The following is a 20,357-nucleotide window of genomic DNA, read 5'->3' as shown; positions in this document are numbered from 1 at the left end:
AAATTAAACACAAAGTCTGTTAGACGTGAGGGTTGATCTGTGTCCCGAAAAAATATTCAAGTTTTGTAAGAGTGGGGGGAAAAAAAGCTAGAAATGAGGAATTCTTGCATTGGAGATATTATTGGTAAATCTTGCAATGACCGTATCAGTTGTGACACATGCTTATTTTCTTCTCTCCACTCTTTTTTTCACCAACATTTGGTATTTTATGTTTATATCGTCATCATTGCAATGACGATATAAACAAAAAATATTGCACAGCCCTTTATTAATGTACATCTAAAACTGTAAAAAGTGGTCATCTTGTCTCCTGTTTGTGTTTTTCTGACGTGATGTAAGAAATTCTAACCTTTTCCGGAGCCTGGCTTTTATGCTTGATGATGTGACAAAGCAAGACATGGTCAAAGTGTTGGGGTAAATACCGTGGCATCTAAATGAAAAGGTTCTTCCTCTCAGGCAATCCTCAGTAACCAACTTATCATGCTTCAGTACAGCTGTAGATGTCATCGCAGTCCTAAAGCTCTCAAGTGACGAGACATTTCTGGAAGGAGGATCCGTGCTTATTGCCACTAATTACACACATCTTCTTGTCGTTGCTCATCATTTAGCCAAGGTCTGTTTTGCGGTATTTAATGTTGTTGTTTTTTTTTTTTTTATAAATAAGGAAGATATATGGCTTGTCTTAAGTTTTACAGTCGAAGCGGTGTTCCTGTATTTGAGTTTCTGACGTTTCAAAGTAAAACGAGGCGAGGGAGAGAGGAGCTTGCAGCTTCACTTTGGGGTTGGTCCTCTCAAATGATCCGCCTGCGTGTGTTGCAGCCAGAAAACCTTCTCCTCGCCAGTAAGATGAAGGGAGCAGCGGTGAAGCTCGCGGATTTCGGACTTGCCATCGAGGTGCAGGGGGACCAGCAGGCGTGGTTCGGTAAGAAACGGCCGCTTTCTGCTTCCTTTCGCAGCGTTGCCGCTCCACAGCAGCATTTCCTTCAGTGAGTCCGTCAGGGCACGGGAAGGGATCCAGGTCTTTTTAGAAGTCCGTGTGCAGCTACACCTAATACCACATTTGAGGACCACAGCAGCCTCAAAATGATTCAACTTCTTCCTGACAACCATGTTTAGTTCTTAGCGGTTAATGTTGAGTGTGGGGACCCCAAGAAGAGGAGATGCGGGCAACTGTTAACGGGGGTCCAGATTAAAAATCATATAAACCATCAACCCTGATTTATACGTGGACGCCAGCTTCTGGCAGCACTCCTGGTTAATTTTAGTCCAATTCCTGATGGGTACAGCCGTCCAGCTTTGGGTTTGTGTGCCCCGAGATTTTCTTCATTGGAAACATGGAAGGAATATTTCCTCCGGTTTGCTGGTACTTGAATTTATTTGCCCAACTTCATCTGAAATCTGATGGCTGTCCTCCGTCCTCCGTTTGCATCTATGATACACAGACACTTTCCTTTTAACATTGAAGTTATGGATTTTACTTGTCGCTGCTCTTCACGGAACATTTTATTTGTTTGTGCAAGTCAAGGATTTTTCTTTTTCCTGAACGTTTTTGAAATTTCTCTGAAAAATCGTACACGCCGTCTGTTCATTTATTTGAGGGGCTCGACTTTAAGCACACCTGTTGGAATCGGCGCAGCTTTTGTTTAGTTGAGTCAAATGTATTTGAGACTACACCTGATTCTCAAATCTGTTCTGCGAAAAACAATTATTTAGGTCGAAGAGTAACTTCAGGAATGTCACCGTCTCTTACAGTAGGATTTAGTTTTCAATTTGGCTGAAATCCGCATTGCATTAATAGTCAAACACCTAATTTATGGGATTGAACAAAAAAATTAATTTGCAGTGGGGATAAGATTATTATAAACTCAACTGTGAATTGACAATTCTTGCTGAAAATGTCTATCCAGGTTATAGTACAAAATTAAGATTAGATTACACAGCAGTTCCCACTTTTTGCACAGGAAAAATGTGTATTGTATCAAAAAAACATTTGACCCCACCAGCATGTTGATTTCCGCCCCAATTAGCTTCTTTGTTAGCTTTCCTTGAAACGGTTTTCACAGAGATGGCTGTTTTTGACAGGTTTCGCTGGAACTCCAGGATATTTGTCGCCCGAGGTGTTGAGAAAGGACCCCTACGGCAAGCCGGTGGACATCTGGGCATGTGGTCAGAAAATTATTCTCATTTATTTTTTTCAGATTACAAACACAACCTGTTCATCTGACTGAATGCTTTTTTTTTTTTTCTCTTCATTTTTGACAGCATGCTCCCATGAATTTCATGTCTGTTCTTTTTATTTATTTATGTTCAGTCTTATCCTTCCATCTGATGAAACTTAACAAGGAATCCTCCGCTTTTCATTTCATCTTCCGGCTCTTAGGTTGTTGAATTTTTTAAATGTGAAGGTATTTTTTTTTTTTATTCTGTATAAATTCAAAGTGGAATGATTTATCATTTGATAGTCTTACATTTAACAGTCCATTGGACTTAGTCCAATGGTTTTGAAAGCTGACAGCCACATGTTTTTTTGTCCATTTCCAACTTTTGATGTTTCTTGTTCAGGGCCATTAAGAAAGACTATATTTCACTTGCTTTTTTAATATAAGTAAACTTACTTTTTTGTGTTATTTTTTGTGAATTTTTCCAGGTGTGATCCTCTACATCTTGCTAGTGGGATACCCTCCATTTTGGGATGAGGACCAACACAAACTGTATCAACAGATCAAAGCTGGCGCCTATGATGTGAGTGTCTACTAGTCATATTCTTGTATTACAGTATTGTTTTAACCTCTATCCCTCACCTTTTTTCTGCTGTGTACAATTGCAAGACTGTTCACCTTTTTGCAGAACATTTGCTGTAATATTTGCAGTGAATTTGTGATTTAAGGTGCTGTAGTTTCTTTATTGAGCAGATAACACTCTATCAAAATTAACTCCATAAATGTGTTATGAACTTTAGTATATTATATTAAAAAGTAAAAAGAAAGGACTGGAAACTTTGGAAAGCTGAAAAACCTGAAATTTGTACATGAAAACTGTGTAGGAATGCTGAGGATGGCATGAAAAAAGTTGCTCATCACTTTTGGAGCTCCTGGTCAAAGACGGGTCAGGACCTGAGGCTGTTGAAGGCGGATTCCCACGTTTCTAGCATTTTTCTGTCTCAAATGTGTAATTTGTAAGTTGTACTAATTTAAAATTAGCTGGTATGTTGATTTTCAGCGCCTCCACCATATCTACCTGGCGTTTCTGTTGTGTGCAACAACTGCCTGAGCCGGGCTGCCCTCTTTAGCGGTGCTCGTCGATGAGCAGCCTTAGGTATTGTTTAATCCTTCAATACCTAAATTTTAGATATTTTTTGCTTATTTCAATTGTAGGCAGTTCTTTAAATGTCCTGTGAGTAAATATTTTTGCCCATTTATCTATAACAACTGGAACTTTCAATATCTAGCAAGTTATTTTCGCAATTTACCGTCTACTAAAAGAGCGTCCCTCAGATTAATTTTACTTCCTCGAAGGGGATGGAATGACCGTAATAACCGGAATTTGCCTGGAAAGCGCAACGTCTCCCATTTCAGGTTGCCGTTGGAATTTTTCTGAGAGCGCAACGTGTGGCGGAATTACGGTACTGCACATTTGGCTGGATCGTCGCTGCTCGGTTCGGTCTGTACTGTTTGACGATTACACATTTACGACTTTAACAACCCCCTGAAATAAATGGGTGGAAAGTATTTTTTGAAAGTGTAGATTAGCCCATCGTTAATGGATAAAATTTAATGGATGCATTAAACCTGAAAAACGATGGGCGTAAATTGTATCCCCAGAAGGGCGGCTGCTTTTCACAACTGCTGTTCCGATGCACTCACATCTTTAACGTGTGCGTCCACAAATCAATGCAACATCCCTGGTATGAATTCCTCTGCACAGCGTTGTAATGAAGACTTGAACACTATAGCAATGTCTAAGTTGGTTCCAGGAGTTAGACACAGCCCACCAGCTCCACTTTGGGTTCACAACGTTATCTTGAGTTGCACTATTTGCTCAGTAATGCTGCTCTAAAGCATTAATTTCACATCTGTGAACTCCGTCATGACTTCCTGGCGCTTCCTTTTTTGAAATTCAAATGCAAGAATCAAAATTTTCGTCAACTAAAGCCCATGAAGTCTGTTTCTGTTAAACTTATGTGCTTGAAATCTGAAAACCGACAAAACTTTAACGTCATTTCATATTTGTGTCTTAATGACCCGAGTGGTGTTAAACAATCAAGCGCACGCAGAACAAGTCCCGTCTACTAAAAAGCTCGGATTTAAGTCTTGGGAATGATGTAGAAATGTAAATTTAGGTTTTAATTACTCACTGCTTGTTACTGCAGGATTTCCATGCTGTTGTGGAAGGGAGAAACGCTCTATCACAGAGCAATGAGCATATTTATTAGATCATATAATCCTCTGGGAGAGGAGAATTTATTGCCTGTGTTAATTTTCAGAGTTTGAAGCAACCACATCTAATGATTGTGCATAAAAAGTGATAAAGTGGCTGAGGCAAGCACCCAGTAATTTACACTCCTTGAATATTTCTGTCAACAAGCTGCTTTTAATTTATTTTTCTTTTTTTTTTTTTCAGTGAATAGCAGCTAAAATAAATGTTGTCTTTTTAAATTTACTGGCACCTCTAACTTTGTTAGGATGAGGTTGGTTTTTTTGTTGTTTTTTTTACTTAATCTTTTTTTTCTCTGTAATTTTTTCAACTTTTATATTTAATTTTTGTATGTATCTGGAATTTTTACCACATTTTATGTATAGTATAAAACCTTTTCTAAAAGGCTGTTTATGAAAATTGTTTCCAATAATTTCTCTTCCTCTCCGTTTGTGTCATCATTTCCAGATTCAAGACTGTTATCAGGCTGTCATAATTCACTAATGCCAAAATGGTGATTTAAAAAAAAAAAAAGAGTACAATTTTATATTTTATTTCTTCATGAATTCTAAAGACCAAACTTTACAAGGTCACAAGTAAAAGCCTGATTTTAAAAGGATACATTAATGCACTTGCATCCACTTTTACTGACGGTGGAGGTTTTTATTTAACACTTCCTTCGTCCTCATTTTCCTTTCAGTTTCCGTCCCCAGAGTGGGACACGGTGACCCCCGAGGCCAAGAATCTGATCAATCAGATGTTGACCATTAACCCTGCCAAAAGAATCACTGCTGACCAGGCGCTCAAGCATCCCTGGGTCTGCGTAAGTCACACTCTTGCATCAGAGGAAAGACCTCCGGGAGCCTTAGCTCTCTTTTTTTTAAAATGTTTTTTATTTTTTTGAGTAGTTTGGAAAAACAGGCAATTTATTTCTCTATAATAAGAAAGAAATCTGTTCAAAGATTTTCAGTCTTTTTTTTTTTTTTTTTTTTTAAGCCACACCACAATACAGAGAGCAGATTGACAAAGTCTTTAAATGGCCTAGGTCTTATCAGTGATGCATCTACAACTTCTTTTATTTCCTTTACTGGATACCAGTGACTGATTCAATGCTCTTGATTGATTATAAAATACTGATTGGGGGCTGGAAAACTGTGAAGGATTGTGTTGTACTGTACTAGATTGAGTCAAATCTTATTTAACAGATATTTAACTATTTTGAGTCATTCAGAGATTATAAATCTGAGCAAATATAAAATCACACGTGGAGCTCTTCAGGGTGCTATTCTCGTGCCACTAGCTCAGATCATTTACACAACGTAGCCACAATAGTTGTTCTTTTATTTGGCCAGAACGCCACCTGGGTTAATAGTTTATTTCTCTTTTCTTTTTTTTTTTTACTTCCATGAAGTCACAGGAGCTGCTGTTTGTCTGTATTTAAGGGAGGTTTTTCATGAAGGTGAATGAGTCTGTAATAACGCGTCTTCTCTACGCGCAGCAACGCTCCACTGTTGCCTCCATGATGCATCGTCAAGAAACTGTCGAGTGTCTGCGCAAGTTCAACGCCAGGAGAAAACTTAAGGTGAGTGTTGAGACGATTCGAGGGCCTCAGACGTTCCAAAAGAGAAACACCTACAGGGCATGACGTTTTATTTTTTGATTTTTCTGATTGTCTCGAATACAGGGAGCTATTCTCACAACAATGCTGGTGTCCAGGAACTTTTCAGGTGAGCTCGGCAAATTCTTTTTAAAGCTGCGTCCACATTAAAACAGCCGCGCACCTCGTGTTGATTATACGCGGCAAATAGACGTGAGCGTTGCTCTGCTCCTGCTGTCTTCCTCCTCTTGACGGCAGAGTTTCCGTTTCACACTTTGGGGCGGCAGGCTTAGGTTTCGTCACGGTAAGCAGTTCGATCGCTGAGAGCTCAGGTTGCTTGTGTTTGCGGGCTGAATGATGGCCTGGCAGGCCAACGCGCTAATGCTATCGACTCTGTGTTTACATGCTTTCACGCGAGCCACGCGGCTCCAGCGGATTACTGTCGGCCACGAGACGAGACGGAAGACGATGCGTTTCCGCATCACTTAAAGTTTTTTTTTTTTAAGGGAACAATCAGATTATGCAATGAAACTCAGTGAGTGTTTTTGTTCCATTTGCTGCTTCACTTCCAATTAAAGAGAGTGGAGTGTTGCAGTGAAACGCGGAAAATGTTGAAATTCAATAATCGCTCCGTGCGATGAAATGCATTATGGTAGAAAGTGAAGTGGTGCTCAGAAGTTTACATGGAGAAACTACCCATACACCCCTGATCAAGAGTTTGCCTCATACACACACGGGAGGGATGTGACCAGTAACGTGATTGGTTTCCGTTCTTGCTTCCAGCCAGACGCTTGCATGTTTTATTATCAACGCATCAGCGGGACAATGTAGTTAAAATGAATCCACAAAATAAATAAGTAAATAAAAGGGTAATAACTGCAATTTATTGGCAGACTTAAAGAAAGAAAGAAACCTGAACGTCTGGCAGACGGCAGATACAAACCTCCAAATGTCTGAATCAACGTTGCTTGGAGTGATTAACTTCGTTGAACTCAGGAGTCCCAAATAAGTGACGTGCCTGGGCCTGGAAAATCTAACCCACCCGTGTCCAATCCCGGTTCGACCCGAAATGGTCAACTTTAATTTATACGCCTGAGCTCGACAAAATGTATCATTTTAATCAAGATTCTACCTCTTCCGTTTTTAGACCACCATTTAAGTAAGCCGTGAAACCTCCTCCTGTTTGTAGCTTTTGTTTAACGTCTTCCAGCTCCGACTTGTCGCTTGTTGTAACCGCAGTGTGAGTCGAGGGCAGATATTGTAGGACTCTTAAAATGCGGCGCAGAAGCCCTGGCCATCAAGCAAATCAGTCTTTTTCCGACCAGAACTTTGGGTCAGGCTATCTCTGTCTCCTTAACTCAGCTTTAGGAACATCTTAAATTACAACTGGAGGCTTTTTGCCTTGAACACCAGGTTTTACCCCGCGACAGAATGACAGAGGTGGAAGGTTTCAAGCTGACAATGAAGGAATCAGAGTCGTCTGGGTTGTTTCTGTTTTCACTGCTACTTAGAGTCCAAACAGCTCCACCAGACAACTAGTCATGAGTGAAAGAAAACTATTTTAAATGTATCATTCACTTTCTCTGAAAAGAAATGTGGCGAAAATGAGACGTTTTGCAAGGGTTGTGTAAACTTTGGAGCACAACTGTAACTGGAGGAATCCCCCCCCCCTCTCTGTCCGATAGTGGGACGGCAGCACACCAGCCCTGCCGCCACCACCAGCACGGCAGCAATGGCTCAGGAAGGTACGTCTGCTAGAAGCGGGTGTGCAATCCGTATTCGGACTGCCGGCATGCGGCTGCTTGAAGGACCCCCCACCCCCCTCGGTCCCCCGTCCCCCTCGCCTCGGCCTGCTGCCTGCAAGCTGCTGCACCGTGGGCATCACAGCACAGAGGCGTCTCGCACACACCCAAAACACGAGCTCATAAACGGAAAAGCGCAGATTGAAGTTTGGCTCTTGACCTTTTGGGTCTCCTGCTGCTGCCGCTGCTCTTGACACTCTAATGAGCGCGCCTCCTTTCCTGGTCAGGATGTTTTCATTTCCTGGTGGTTTACCCGAAGCCCCCCTGTCCTCTCCCCCGCCCTCTCCTTCCCAACCCTGGCATGACCCTCTGACCTCCTTCCAGCTGCCGCCTATCGAAGCTGCAGCTCTGCATTAACACAACGGATTGCTGCTGCTCTCTTTCACCCTAAAGCCTTTTATATTTTAAACATAAATAATAATATGAACGGTTTTGACTCGCTTGAGAACCGACGCCCTCCTGCTTGCTGCCACCTTCCCGCAGCATGGCTCTGGCAGCCAAGCATGTTTCCCAACTTGAAGACTTTCAGTTTTGGCATCCTGCATGGAAAACTGGAAGAACAGAATGCAAAGTGTTTCTCCTGTCGGCTGTTTTTCTTTTGTCGTCTCTGCTCCTCTGCCTGCTGTCTTGTTTGCGATTGGTGCACTAAGCTAAAACGGAGCCTCGCGGCGTCTGTGTGCTTCAAGCAAAGCGCTTCTGTCGTCATCAGAAGAAAAAAAAAAAAACAGGCGGGAGAGTTGTCAGCTTATAGTAAATTACAAAGTGGGAGTAAAACAGCACAAAACAATGCACAAGTGTGCAGTAGAAGAGGAATAATACATGGTTTTTAAGATTATTTTTATTTTTGAATGAAAAAAATCTGAAAAGTGTGGCGTGCTTTTTTTGTTCAGCCCCCATTGTGGAACCATGATACGGTCAAAGATGGGCAAGACACTGAAATTCTTGCCCAGTACCTTTGCAAAATAGCTCAATAAAGTAAAATAAAAGCTTATTTCATCATAAATTCTCAATTAAATTTCTGTTTGGACTTTGACTGGGCCATTTTAACACATGAATATGCTTTCTGTGGTAACTCTTCCTGTATTTTTAAGGTTGGTCCATATTGTTTCCAGTCTTTTGCAGCTTCTAACATGTTTTCTGCCAGGATTCTTATCAAAATTCCCAAACCTAGCAAATAAAAGCTAAACCACGGTGGCAGTGGGCTCAGGTTGAGGTGCAGCGTTAAATTTCCACCAGGTTTTTTTTTTTTTTTAGAGGTAATACAGCTGTTTGCTGTTTGTCTTGTGACAAACTGCAACAGCACTTTTAGTTTTTTTTTTTTTTTTAATCCTTTCAACACTTCTCCCAAAAGATTTGTGGAGAGAACGTAACAGTTTCCCCAACCGGAGCGTCAAATCTCTGCCTCCATCCGGAGTTACCAGGGGCCTCTGGGCTGCTTCTCTGAATAACGCTGTTCCCGCCTGTCACTGTCACTTCAGGTCGACAGCTGAAGGTTTTTTTTAATGCAGATGATGATTCGTACAGTGTTCAGTGAGAAACCCATAACCTGCTGGGGTATTAATAACCAGACCGGACACGAAATCACCCACGGGTGCAGTCTTTTTTTTTTATGCCAATAAGCCGAATATATGCACTCCACACTTTTCTGATAACAGGAGGCTTTCCCCCCCATTAGCTCTGATGAATCATAAAATGAGATCAATCACTGTTTTTGAATCCAGGTCAGATTCGTGTTGAAGCTAAAGGCGCTCCGGAGGTTTCGTCCCTCCGCAGCGTTTCGGTGTGAAGACTATGAAGTGGATGCTACTGCATGCCGCGCTGCATGAGCCAACCACTCGAGTGAAAATGGTCTCAGGAAGCTTTTTGACTTGAAGTGAAAGCCCAACTCTTGTTTTGAGTTCAGGTCTTAAGATGCAGATATTAAACGCGTCACTGTTTTTTTTTTTTTGTTGTTGTTTGTTTTGTTTTTTTGTTCGTCTTCTCTGCTCTCCGTACTTGTTTGCAAACGGAAGGTAAGGGTGGCTCCCCCCGGGACCACACAAATATGGCTCCATGTTTCAGATTTATTTAAGGGCCGTGCGTTTTTTGTGTGTTTAATTTGCATGTCGACAGAAACAGGAGCACATCTGGTTGAGTTTGAAAGAGTTTTTTTTTTTTGTTTTTTTTTTTTGCTTCTTTCATGGATATGGCAAATTGAACCAGAAATGAGTTTATTTAGGGGGTTTTCTTTCCAAATGTACATGTTTCTTTGAGTTTATGATGGCTTGAATGTTGATACTTAGAGATAGAATAAATGTGATATGAAAAAAAAAAGGCTTAACAAATAGACATTTAACGATCCCTGCTGTATTTTCGGGGTTTAAAGGTTCACAAAATGTTGCGATGGTTCAGAATATTTTAATCTAGTGTAAATCATGGCCACTAATTACTGGACACAGTTGGAATTTATAAAACCGTGAGTTACAATTACAAAAAGAAAATAATAATAATAATAAAATCTTTAATTAGGAAATGTTGTTGCCATAACACAATTTCATGACACACATTTTAAGATGCGGAATCGACAAATGGACATTTACAAAATGAGTTAAAAACCTCGTGAAATCATGTCACAGCTTTACTGTTTAACTTTTCATTTTCACCTAAGGGTTAAAAAGAAGAAAACAAAATGACGGATTATTTAAAAAAAAAATGTGCTGAAAGTACATTTAGTGAGGCTGTTGCTGCCTCCTGTAAGAAAACGTAAAAAATGTCTATTTAAAGATTCCAAAAGTGATTTAATTTCTACGTTGAGGCACAGGAACCTTTTCGTTCTCGTATTTTGTTTCGTTGCCGTCTACCTGTCGTGATGCTCCTTCCAAGCGTCTTTAATTAGTCTGATTGTCCCCTGCGGCGCAGCTGTTGTGCCGTTTGTTGCAATTATCCGTCCCGATGCAAAGGTGAACGTGACGTGAACTTTTCTTGTCTTGCTGTCTCACACTGTCCTCGTCTCCCTGTCCTACTTTCTTTCAGCGTGCAAAACCTTGCTAAACAAAAAGTCGGACGGCGTGAAGGTAAGTTTTCGTGCAGCGATTTACTCCTCTGATTTTAAATATGTCTTTATCAGGAACGAGTTTTTATATTGTGTATTTGTAGGGCTTGGTTCTTTATGTAGAGTTAGTTGCTCAGGGTTTTATTTGTTTGTTGTTGTTGTGTTTAGGTTTAGAATTGAACCAGAATTGACAAAATCTCTCATGTTGACTGAGAGTGAGAGTCAGTGCATGCGGTGAAGCGCCGTGATCAACAGGGCCGGAATAAAACTCGCGTTTCACACAGCGACTTAAACATGAGATACCCACCTCTCCCCTACATCTACAGCTGTCTGCTCTCTAATATTACCTCCCTGTATTGATTTACTTTCTTTTAGCTGACTATCTTTTGTTTTTGTTTTTTTTTTCCTCTACAGCTTTAGTAGTTCTTTGTCTCACGTTTTCTCCCATGTAAGCTTGTGCAGCTGTTTTGTTTTTCCTCTCTTCCTGGGATCAACCTGGCAGCTTCACTTTTTTCTAACTGCTTCTGATGCGTTCCCTTGTTTCCCGATGACTTTTTGTTTTTTGTTTTCCCTCCTCCTCCTTTCCATTGCCGTCTGTCAGAAAAGGAAGTCCAGCTCAAGTGTTTGTTTGATGGTGAGATCGCCTCTGTTGTTTTTTGTTGGGCCTTTTTTTGTGTTCTTTCTTTCTCTCTCTTCTTTTCGAGTTTACCTCTGTCTGGTTATCCTGCTTGCTTTTTTAAATTTATTTCCATTTGGGAAAAGATGTTTCCCGGGTTCTTTTTTTTCTTTTTCTTCTTCTTCTTCTCTTTTCCCGTTGGATTCCTACATCCAGCATCTGTACGTCTCTCCGTCCCTCCCTCTCTTCCACCATATTGGTCCCATGATGCCGTTTTAGCTGCAGACAAACGGCACATGCCCAGATTGCTCCTGTGACTCTCCTGCTAACCCCTAAAACTTAAATCCAAAAGCATCACAGATGTGAAACTTTTTCCCTGCTGCAAATGTTCTACACCTTTACAACCACGTCCTCCTTTGTCGCAGTATTTACATTTTGATTGTATCATCATTGCGTTTTATGTCTGAGAATTCATCTTTTTTTTTTTTTGTCCTGTGAAAACAGCTGTCTTTACTGCGCAAAATAGTTGGAAAATGTTACACTCTTAGATTTAATTGAAGTTTTTAGGGCTTATTCAGTGCATCTCTCCAGTAAATTAGGACTTTCAGTGCTTTTAACACACTGAAACACTCTAAATACAATAATTCGAAACTTGACAAGCAGAATGTGTTGTAATTTCCTCATTTTCAGCTGAGTTATTACAGCAAACCTATTCTAACTAAAATGTGGGGCTTAAAGTCGTTCAACTTGTACTTTCTGGATGGTTTTTTGTGTGGTTTTTGCCGGTTACTAACCTGAAGTGAATGTTAGGAGCACTGCCTATTAAAATTTGTTCTTTTAGCCACTAATAATTAATGTTGCTTTTCATAAATGGAAGCCATTAGATCATGTGCATTTTATTTTCTTTTTTGCATTTTGGTAAAAAAAAAAAAAAAAGTGAAACCATGATATTTTTCAATCAAGGTCATACCGTCGCACCGCGCTTCTCTGCTATTAAGGGGCCTTCATCAAAGCCTTTCACTGCATGCACAGACCTGCACTGGTTTATTATTAGCACCTTTATTTCAAATTTGTAGATTTGTTTTGTTTTGGGTTTTTGTTTTTACCTGTGAGATGAACTCAACTTGTTTGAGCATTTATCTTTTTCTCTTTTTTTTCTTTTCTGTCGTCCATCTAGCAAACGCCAAACTCTTTTTTTTTTTTTTTTTGTCGGCAAAACAAAAATGTCTCAGTTTTAAAATATTTGTGCTGAGTTGTTATTCTACACCTTTTCGCTCAACCTTTTATTAGTACTTTTCATTGTTTACAAATTACTGTTCAGTATAAGCTGTCGATAATCAAAATAAGTCCGATGTAGATTCGTAGCAGTGAGCGGCAGATAAAGGTATGGAGCGTCTCCTGTAACACATGCAGGATTTAACGTATTGAGTGTGTAGCTTAGCCGCGCTGCGGCTCTGTTCCTGTTTTCCTCCTGTGGCTCCTGTTTGAGGCCGAACGCCTTCAAGCGGGAGTCATTCTGTGTTGTGCTTCTCTGACCCAGTCGCAGGGAAACAGTAAAAACAGTGTAGTAAGCAGCAGCAGCACCAAAGACAGCAGCATGTCATCCTCCGCGCCAATGGTACCACATCTGTTTACGTTCCCTTGCGTTGCTTTTTGTGAACTCATTTCATGTTTTCCTTCTTTTTAGCGTTTCGTTGCTCTCTGTCGCCCCCTGTGTTGAGTGAAACCTCCTCTGTCTGTATCCTCTCTGCCTCTCTTCCCTCTTCCTAAAAAATACAAAAACAACAACTTGTGGTGTTGCTGGAGAATTGGACAGCTTTAACACTTGAACAGCTGCTCTGTGACTCTGAGTGTCTGTCCTGCTCGTGTTTTACCCAAACCTCTTGCAGAGACACACACGCACATTTACACGCATACAGACAAATTACTTTCATTTTAAGGTTACAACAGATACTTTAAATTCTCTCCAGCTCACCTGGGTGACTGTATCGTATGCCCAACCTGAGTGTTGTTACCAGTTTTGGCGAAATGGGCTTTTTTTTGTTTTGTTTTGTTTTGTTTTTTTTGCATGAAAACAAATTCTTAAGGAGGATTTCTGGGAACAACAGGAGCTCGATAAGTCCAGTGATGGATTAACTGCAGGAGGATGCAGCCCCTGTGTTTTATAGATGAGATTTTAACACCAAAATGAAATAGAGTGGCTCTTGGACAAGAGAAATGGAGATTTGGCCAGTTTGAGAAATTTGTAATTTAATAAAACTGAAAATAGTGTTTGTTTTTTTGCTTTGTCTTTACAACTAAATAAAGTTGAGTCAGCTGCTTAAAGCACATTAGGAGTCTCTTACTCATTCTGTGTGACTGTTCAACTAGTAGCAGACATTTAGTAGATGGTTAAAAATAACATTTGAGCGATTTATTTATTATTTTTTAGCTTGGCCCTAAAATCTGCATTGTTTCAACAAGTTGATTCCCCTCCTAAGCAAATATCCTGAATACTGTTTCTTCATACTGTTGGGGACATGAATGTTTTGGACAGGCCCAGTCTGCTTGAGAGTTTATGGGAACAGCTAAAAATTAGGGTTATGGAACCCTAATTTAGAGTTCATCATCAGAGAAATAATCAAAATACCAGAGGAAACACAGGAGAGCTGGTCAGCTGATATAAACAGAGCGTCCTTTCCCCATTTTTTTTTTGTCCAAGCCTGCGTTTCCGTAATCCCACGTTAGTGAAGGGGCTGCATGTTCCCAGGTTGAGTCCGGTGCTAAATTAAACCACACATGTGCAACTACTCTAGAATACTGTGTGTTGTGTGTTTCTTGACTCTCGGAGCGCTCGAACGTCTTCGCGCCGAATGTCTCTGTGGCAAAGTCCAGACTGAGGAAGAGGAGTCGTCGCACAAACAACGTGGGCATCAAACGGACGTGCAGATGTCTGATGCATCCTCACAGTTCAAGCAGGCTCACTTTTCAGACCAATAACTTTAGGAGGGCTGGTGCAAGACGCTGAATTTTTATTATTTCACACTTCGCTGCCAGGAGGGAAAAGCAGACGTTTAATTTAAGATGAATGATGGACGAGGAGCTCAGTAAAGTGGTGCTTCTTGTGAATGATCTCGAAGCTCTGCTGAGTGGAGATCTAGCCCTGCTCTGGAGGATAACCCTTCAAACTAAAGCGACTTGCTAAGGAAGGGAGATCTATCCGCATGTAGTTGGTGCTTTACCTGCTTCTTCTGATCTGGAGCTTTCCAGTCAAAATTTTACCTTTGATATCGACAGAACCACACACGGTCTCCTATGAGTATGCCATATAAAATCTGCACTGCATGCATGTCTTAGAGACTCCTCCTCCTCAGTCACGACCTCGATGGTGAATGCGTGTAGTTTTTTTGTTCATGTCTGTGCGTTTTGGAGACTCTATTGGCCACAGAATCCATGCAGGGGAAACAAACTCTGTGCACTCAACAATCTACTGTAAGCGGTCTCTGTGCTGTAGCTTTTGTACCCTGCTGTGTTTGTACTTGGGATTGTTTTGTATGTCTGTGTTTTCGTGGAATATGCTGGTATTCCGTGGCTTCGTCCATCCCCTCCCTGCATGGTAAAGTGTCTCCTGCCTCCCCCCAGGAAGCCCAGGCAACTGTTGTACACAACCCAGCAGACGGCACCAAGGTAAGCCGCTCCTTCTCCAACCTAAAGCCACCAGCCCATACCACTAATCAGAGTACGCATTGACAAAGAAAACATCTCAAACGCCAAAGCATGTAGATTTAATTAAGGTTTTGTAAAGCAAAATATATTCCTGCCTCTTTTAGATTAACTTAAATTGTTTCACGCTTTATTAAATTAATAAGGTGTTGTTAAAAATCTTTTTTTTTTATTTTTTTTTACAATCCAGTCTGCTTCGTTAAAGTTGTAGTTTTCCTTTAGAAGGTAGTTGTGTAGGGTAGGTGTTAATAGTTGATTTCATACATGTATTAGATGGAGCTTAAATTGGAGAACATGGCCTGTCAAGAGAAAATTTCTAAACTTTTCCCAGAGTCTAATATTTGCATACCTCATTAATTATACTAGACATTTAGCCTGATTGTTTTGCCCCTCGCTGTTATACGTTTTCTAGTTTTTCGGAGTTCGGTATCAGACTTTTTCAGATACAAGAACAACAAACTATTGAGGTTAACTTAGAAACTATTTTTAAGGAGCCCCTTGTCCTTGACTTTTAATGTTTGTTTCACTCTACAATTTGAATTTGTAACTCATTTAAACTGCTCTGTAAATGATCTACTGAAAGAGACTTTAAGATTTGACTGGGATCATGGAAACTGTCCTGTGCTTGGTAGCAGTTAGCATAGCAACGTTGAACTGTTAGCTTTACTGCACTACTTAAATTTTTAAGTGAATTTTGGATCTTAGATCATATCAACTGTTCATAAATGCTCCCCACAAGTTGGTATCTGACTTTTTTAGACGTTGGAAATGCTCTCTTCAATTAGCCTTGCTCTTAGTGGCTGTTAGCTTGACTTTGACTGTTAGCTTTATTCCACCAGTTGAATTTCTAATTTATTTTTCACACTGAGATTACAGTACATGTCCAAACGTACATAAATATTCCACACAAGAAGAATTCAAAATTTGTCTTTAATAGATGCTATAAATTCCTTTTTTAGTGAGCTCTGTGCTTAGTAACTGCTAGCGTATCTTTACCTAAACCTTGTTAGCTTGACTTAACCTTTCAAATTTCAAACTTACTCTTCATCCCGAGATTATTTTGAAAATCCAGCTATTCATAAGTCTTCCATGCAACAGAATATGAGTTTTTATTTTCCCACTAACCAGAAACACAGCTAGGCGAATATGAGAATCCAAATAAATGCTTTGAGATTCATCAACCGAGTAAAATAAAAATATATATAAGAATCCTTGTAGACGCTACTTTACGAACTTTTAAATAAATACAAATGTCAGATTTATATAACATAAAAATCATCTTTAACGACATCAAACTTTACTAAAACAGAAACCGTCTTCTTCTCAGATGAGCTCACAAGCTCGCAAAGTGTTACTCTGACATGATATCCTTTTTACTGACTCTGTTCTCACGTTGTCACCCGACATGCTTCTGCTTGAAGAGCGGTGACACGGCCAGCATCCGGCCAGACATTAATTGCAATTTAAATTAATGATTAAAAATGAATCTGTCACACTGCTGCCTTGGTGTGTGCGGGCGGCTCTGTGCATGTCCCCTCGGCTGCCGTCTCGGCTGGTTTGTGCTCCTGGGAGGGAGACATCCACCCCTCCGTCTGTCCGTCAGGTTGACCGTGTCCTCACAGGCACTGTGTCCAGAGCTGTCAATCATGTCTCAGTCATAAAACTCAACATCAAAGAAAAACTTGCTTTTTTTTGTTCTCTCCTTCTCTCTCTCCTCTTGTCTTTTCTCCATGTGTCTTTTTGTGTGAACCCTTTGTGTTTGACAGGGCTCCACAGAGAGCTGTAATAACGCAGAAGAGGAGGAGATGAAAGGTAGGAAAGGTACTTGTCCAACTTTCACGTTCTCTGCATGCTTCTTTTGGCTCACTTCGTGGCATTTTCAGATCAGAGAGATGGAAGGGGGGGGCGGGGAAATGACAATTTGTTTCCTTCCTTTGTATTGAGGTAATGCATGACTGCAGGGTTGGTGTTTTAAGGCATCTGTCAACCCTTATTCCACCACAAAGAGCTTGGGTGAGGGCTGGGAGTCTGGAGGATTTTGTAGTCAGATGAGCATCACGGGAAAGATAAGTGTTGCATGTAAATGGTTTGCTTTTCTCTAAGAAAATAAAGTGGGGGCGGGGGGATACCTCGTTACCAAACAACACAACGCTTCCACTCTTTTTATTTATTTTTGTGATAACTGCATGTTGCTTTGTCAGACACTGAAAAATGCCAGCGAAGGTCGAAAGTTCCCATTAGTAAATATTATAGAAGGGTCCAAGTTTTTCATATTGCGGTTACTTTAAGTGTTGGCACATGGCTTGAGAGTTTGCTATAAATTAATGCCACATGAAGAGTATTCGTCATGTAAACAGAATCGATGCAAAAATGAATTAAAAGCAAATTCCTGACCGTTGTCACCAAGTCTTCTTCAGGTGCGTTGAAGGACTATAAATATGTTCTCCCATATTTTATCTATTTTTAAGGAACCTCTTCTCCGTGAAGACATGCTCCAAAGTGTGGCGCATGTCTTCACATATGTAAGAATATTCCATAGAAACGCATAAATACATCTTAAATGGTCCAAATTACCAAATTGCATCCTTAAAGCTTAACTGCTTTCCTAAAATTGGACTGATGTCTTCTTGCAAGAGTTTAACGTGACATAAATCATATAATGTTAGATATGATATGGATAACTACTTAATTACAAAGAATATCTGGTTCATAAATGATAGGAAAAAATGTAGAATGCATCTCAAACTTTTTTTCTTTTTTACATTCTGTCATCTTTCAAAGACAAACTTTAACGTGATTTACTGGCACATTTTGTGACAGACCAAGACACAATAGTACTTAATTGTGAAAGGGAGCTAAATGATACATAGATGTTGAACAGAAAATAATCGGGAAATTGTGGTGTGTGCTTGTATTCAGCCTTATTTGAAACTAAAGTTTTTATATACACATCTTCACAAAATAGCACGAGATCTCTCAGGATAGGCACATCTTGAGTACCAGTTGGTTTTCCAGTTGTTGATTCTCTACATTTCCATACGATTGTTTTTTGTTTTTTCTTGTTTTTTTTTAAATCTCGTCCTTAAAATGTCTCCACAGCATTATCAGGGATCTTCACAATGTTCAGTGATGCTCTCCAGTGAACCTCTGAGGCCTTCACAGAACTACAGTGTTTATAAGGAGTTTAAATTCCTCATAGCTGGACTCTATTTACCAATTAGGCGACGTCTGAAGGGCAAGTGGTTGGGCTGGGCTGGACTTTGCTTCGGGGTATCGAGGTAATGGGGACTGAATAGAAACAATTTTCTCTGATTTTCTTTTAATGAAATAGACAATTTTGCTGACAATTTACAATTCTACACCACTTTGCATGTCTGTTACACAAAACCTTAGTAAATACACTGAGGTTTGTGATTGTGACAAAATGTGAAGAGGTGAATCCATTTCTAAAGCAGCGCAGTATTATTTAGTATTAGGTCATTTCCATTTCTTTACATTTGAAAAAACAAATCCTGATCCTTGCGGCTCACTACCCGTCCTGTTTAAAATAAATGAGTCATTACCAGAATCTACAGATGTGCCGAAGGTAATTCAGAGGCAGGGAAACATCATCATTGAAGGCCACTGTGAGTTAGCAGAGCCACATGGGAATATCCCACCGCAATGAACGCCGTTTGTGTTTAGTAATGTGTTAATGTTGTTTTCATTTTGTTCCTGGTCCAGATGAGACGGGTTTACCACTGCTGATGTTGTCAGCTTGCATGGTGCGCTGTGCTTGAAGTGTTGGTGGGATTTTGCACTTTCCTTCTCATTGTGTCAATTCAAATGACCAACTCGGATATTTATATCCTGCGGGCTTGCTTATTGTCTTCAACCTGGCTGCCGGCGGACATCTGTGTGTGTTTTGTGTGTTTGTCTTGACAAACAGCGGTGGCTGCTGGTACAGAGAGTTCAGGGGCAGGGCAGAGCAGCAGACTGTGTCTCCTCACTGCCCATCGTCCACCTGTAAGTCAGCAGGTTATTTTCTGTTCCAGTCTTCTACAGCCAACATCGATTTTTCATCATTTACCCCAAATTCCCTTCTAAATGGTTCACCGTTTAAAAAGGAAGTAATGGAGTAACTTGTTTCTGCTCCCTATCCTGTATTGCCATCTGCTGGCATGATAATAGACCTGCAGTTCTCTGCTTCTCAATTTTCTTTTTAAATCCCTGTAAATATTGACTGTGTGCAATAAAGCTCAGAGGCCATTCATATAATTGGACCAAATGCACTTGATATGCGGCTGGTTCCCTGTGGGAAGCTGGAAGTGGGCCCAAGCCAGGGTCCGATCAGTCAGGCTTCAAGCAGCAGGCGAATAAGTGACAGATTTATCTCTGCTATTTTTGCCTATGCCTGATGGAAGACTTCATGGATAAACGTACATGCAGATATTATGGTATTTTTTGCAGCAAAAGGTGTTTTTTTTTTAGTTTGCGTTGCTCGTTTACTACTTTGTAACAGCGCAGGGTGACCGTGTGTCCTTAAAAAGTCTTAAATTCATTTATCTAAAATTAAAGTTTGCCTTTGATTTAGTGATAGTTTTAAAATTTAACCTTGTTAAGACATTTTCATATATTGAGTGTTTATTTTTATTTATTTTTTTCCCTTGTAATTTTTCTGTCAGACAAAAGTTTAATTGCACTCAGACATTTTCTGATTCTAGACTTTTGAGGCTACCGCTAACTAGCTGCTAGCATACCTTTTGTTGAGCCTATCATGGGTAAGTGCAAATTTATAACCAGTTGGTTGGATAAAATTTACCCATTTTTGTAGAGATAAAGATATTACTCTTCTCAACAGGGTGACTATGTTTGGGTATTTTACGATCCCATTTACCCAGTTCCTGGTAGCTGAGTGTGCCTTCCCAAACTGAAGTGTGTTTGGTGTGTTTTGAAGTGGTTTTAAAGTCGAACAGCGAGTCGAGGTGGAGCGTGTGGTTTAACCTCCAGATGATTCTTGACTTTCTGTAACATTTCCTGGTTGTGTGCCCCTCCTCCTCCTGTTTCTGCTTCAGCTCGGAAACAAGAGATAATAAAGATGACAGAGCAGCTAATCGAAGCCATCAACAATGGGGATTTTGACGCTTACACGTACGTTTTTTTTTTTTTTATCAATTTGTCATTGCCTGGGCAACATGTGGAATAGATTTAGTTTTG

The 20,357-nt window shown here is 40.3% G+C and overlaps 1 protein-coding gene across 20 annotated transcripts in view; it reads left to right on the top strand.

Moving 5' to 3' along the window:
* camk2g2 (calcium/calmodulin-dependent protein kinase (CaM kinase) II gamma 2) overlaps window positions 1-20,357 on the top strand; it is a 54,641-nt gene that overhangs the window by 28,942 nt on the left and 5,342 nt on the right. Inside the window, exons 7-18 of one of the 20 annotated variants that reach the window (XR_006372494.1) lie at window positions 820-922; window positions 2,083-2,166; window positions 2,648-2,742; window positions 5,114-5,236; window positions 5,912-5,995; window positions 6,098-6,140; window positions 7,696-7,755; window positions 10,825-10,865; window positions 13,000-13,077; window positions 15,081-15,125; window positions 16,928-16,973; window positions 17,106-20,291. Coding sequence is in view for 18 of the 20 variants with exons in the window: in XM_044135678.1 (XP_043991613.1) it covers window positions 820-922; window positions 2,083-2,166; window positions 2,648-2,742; window positions 5,114-5,236; window positions 5,912-5,995; window positions 6,098-6,140; window positions 7,696-7,755; window positions 10,825-10,865; window positions 13,000-13,077; window positions 15,081-15,125; window positions 16,928-16,982; window positions 20,216-20,291 (887 nt within the window). In the remaining 2 variants the exon portion in view is untranslated. Of the gene's footprint in view, window positions 1-819; window positions 923-2,082; window positions 2,167-2,647; window positions 2,743-5,113; window positions 5,237-5,911; window positions 5,996-6,097; window positions 6,141-7,695; window positions 7,756-10,824; window positions 10,866-11,444; window positions 11,478-12,999; window positions 13,078-15,080; window positions 15,126-16,927; window positions 16,983-17,105; window positions 20,292-20,357 lie in introns of all 20 variants that reach the window. The other 19 variants (XR_006372493.1, XM_044135678.1, XM_044135679.1 and 16 more) reach the window with 19 other exon arrangements.

This window comes from Gambusia affinis, linkage group LG13 (genome assembly GCF_019740435.1).
Source record: "Gambusia affinis linkage group LG13, SWU_Gaff_1.0, whole genome shotgun sequence".
NCBI lineage: Eukaryota > Metazoa > Chordata > Actinopteri > Cyprinodontiformes > Poeciliidae > Gambusia > Gambusia affinis.
This window is presented reverse-complemented; position numbering and strand designations above follow the sequence as displayed.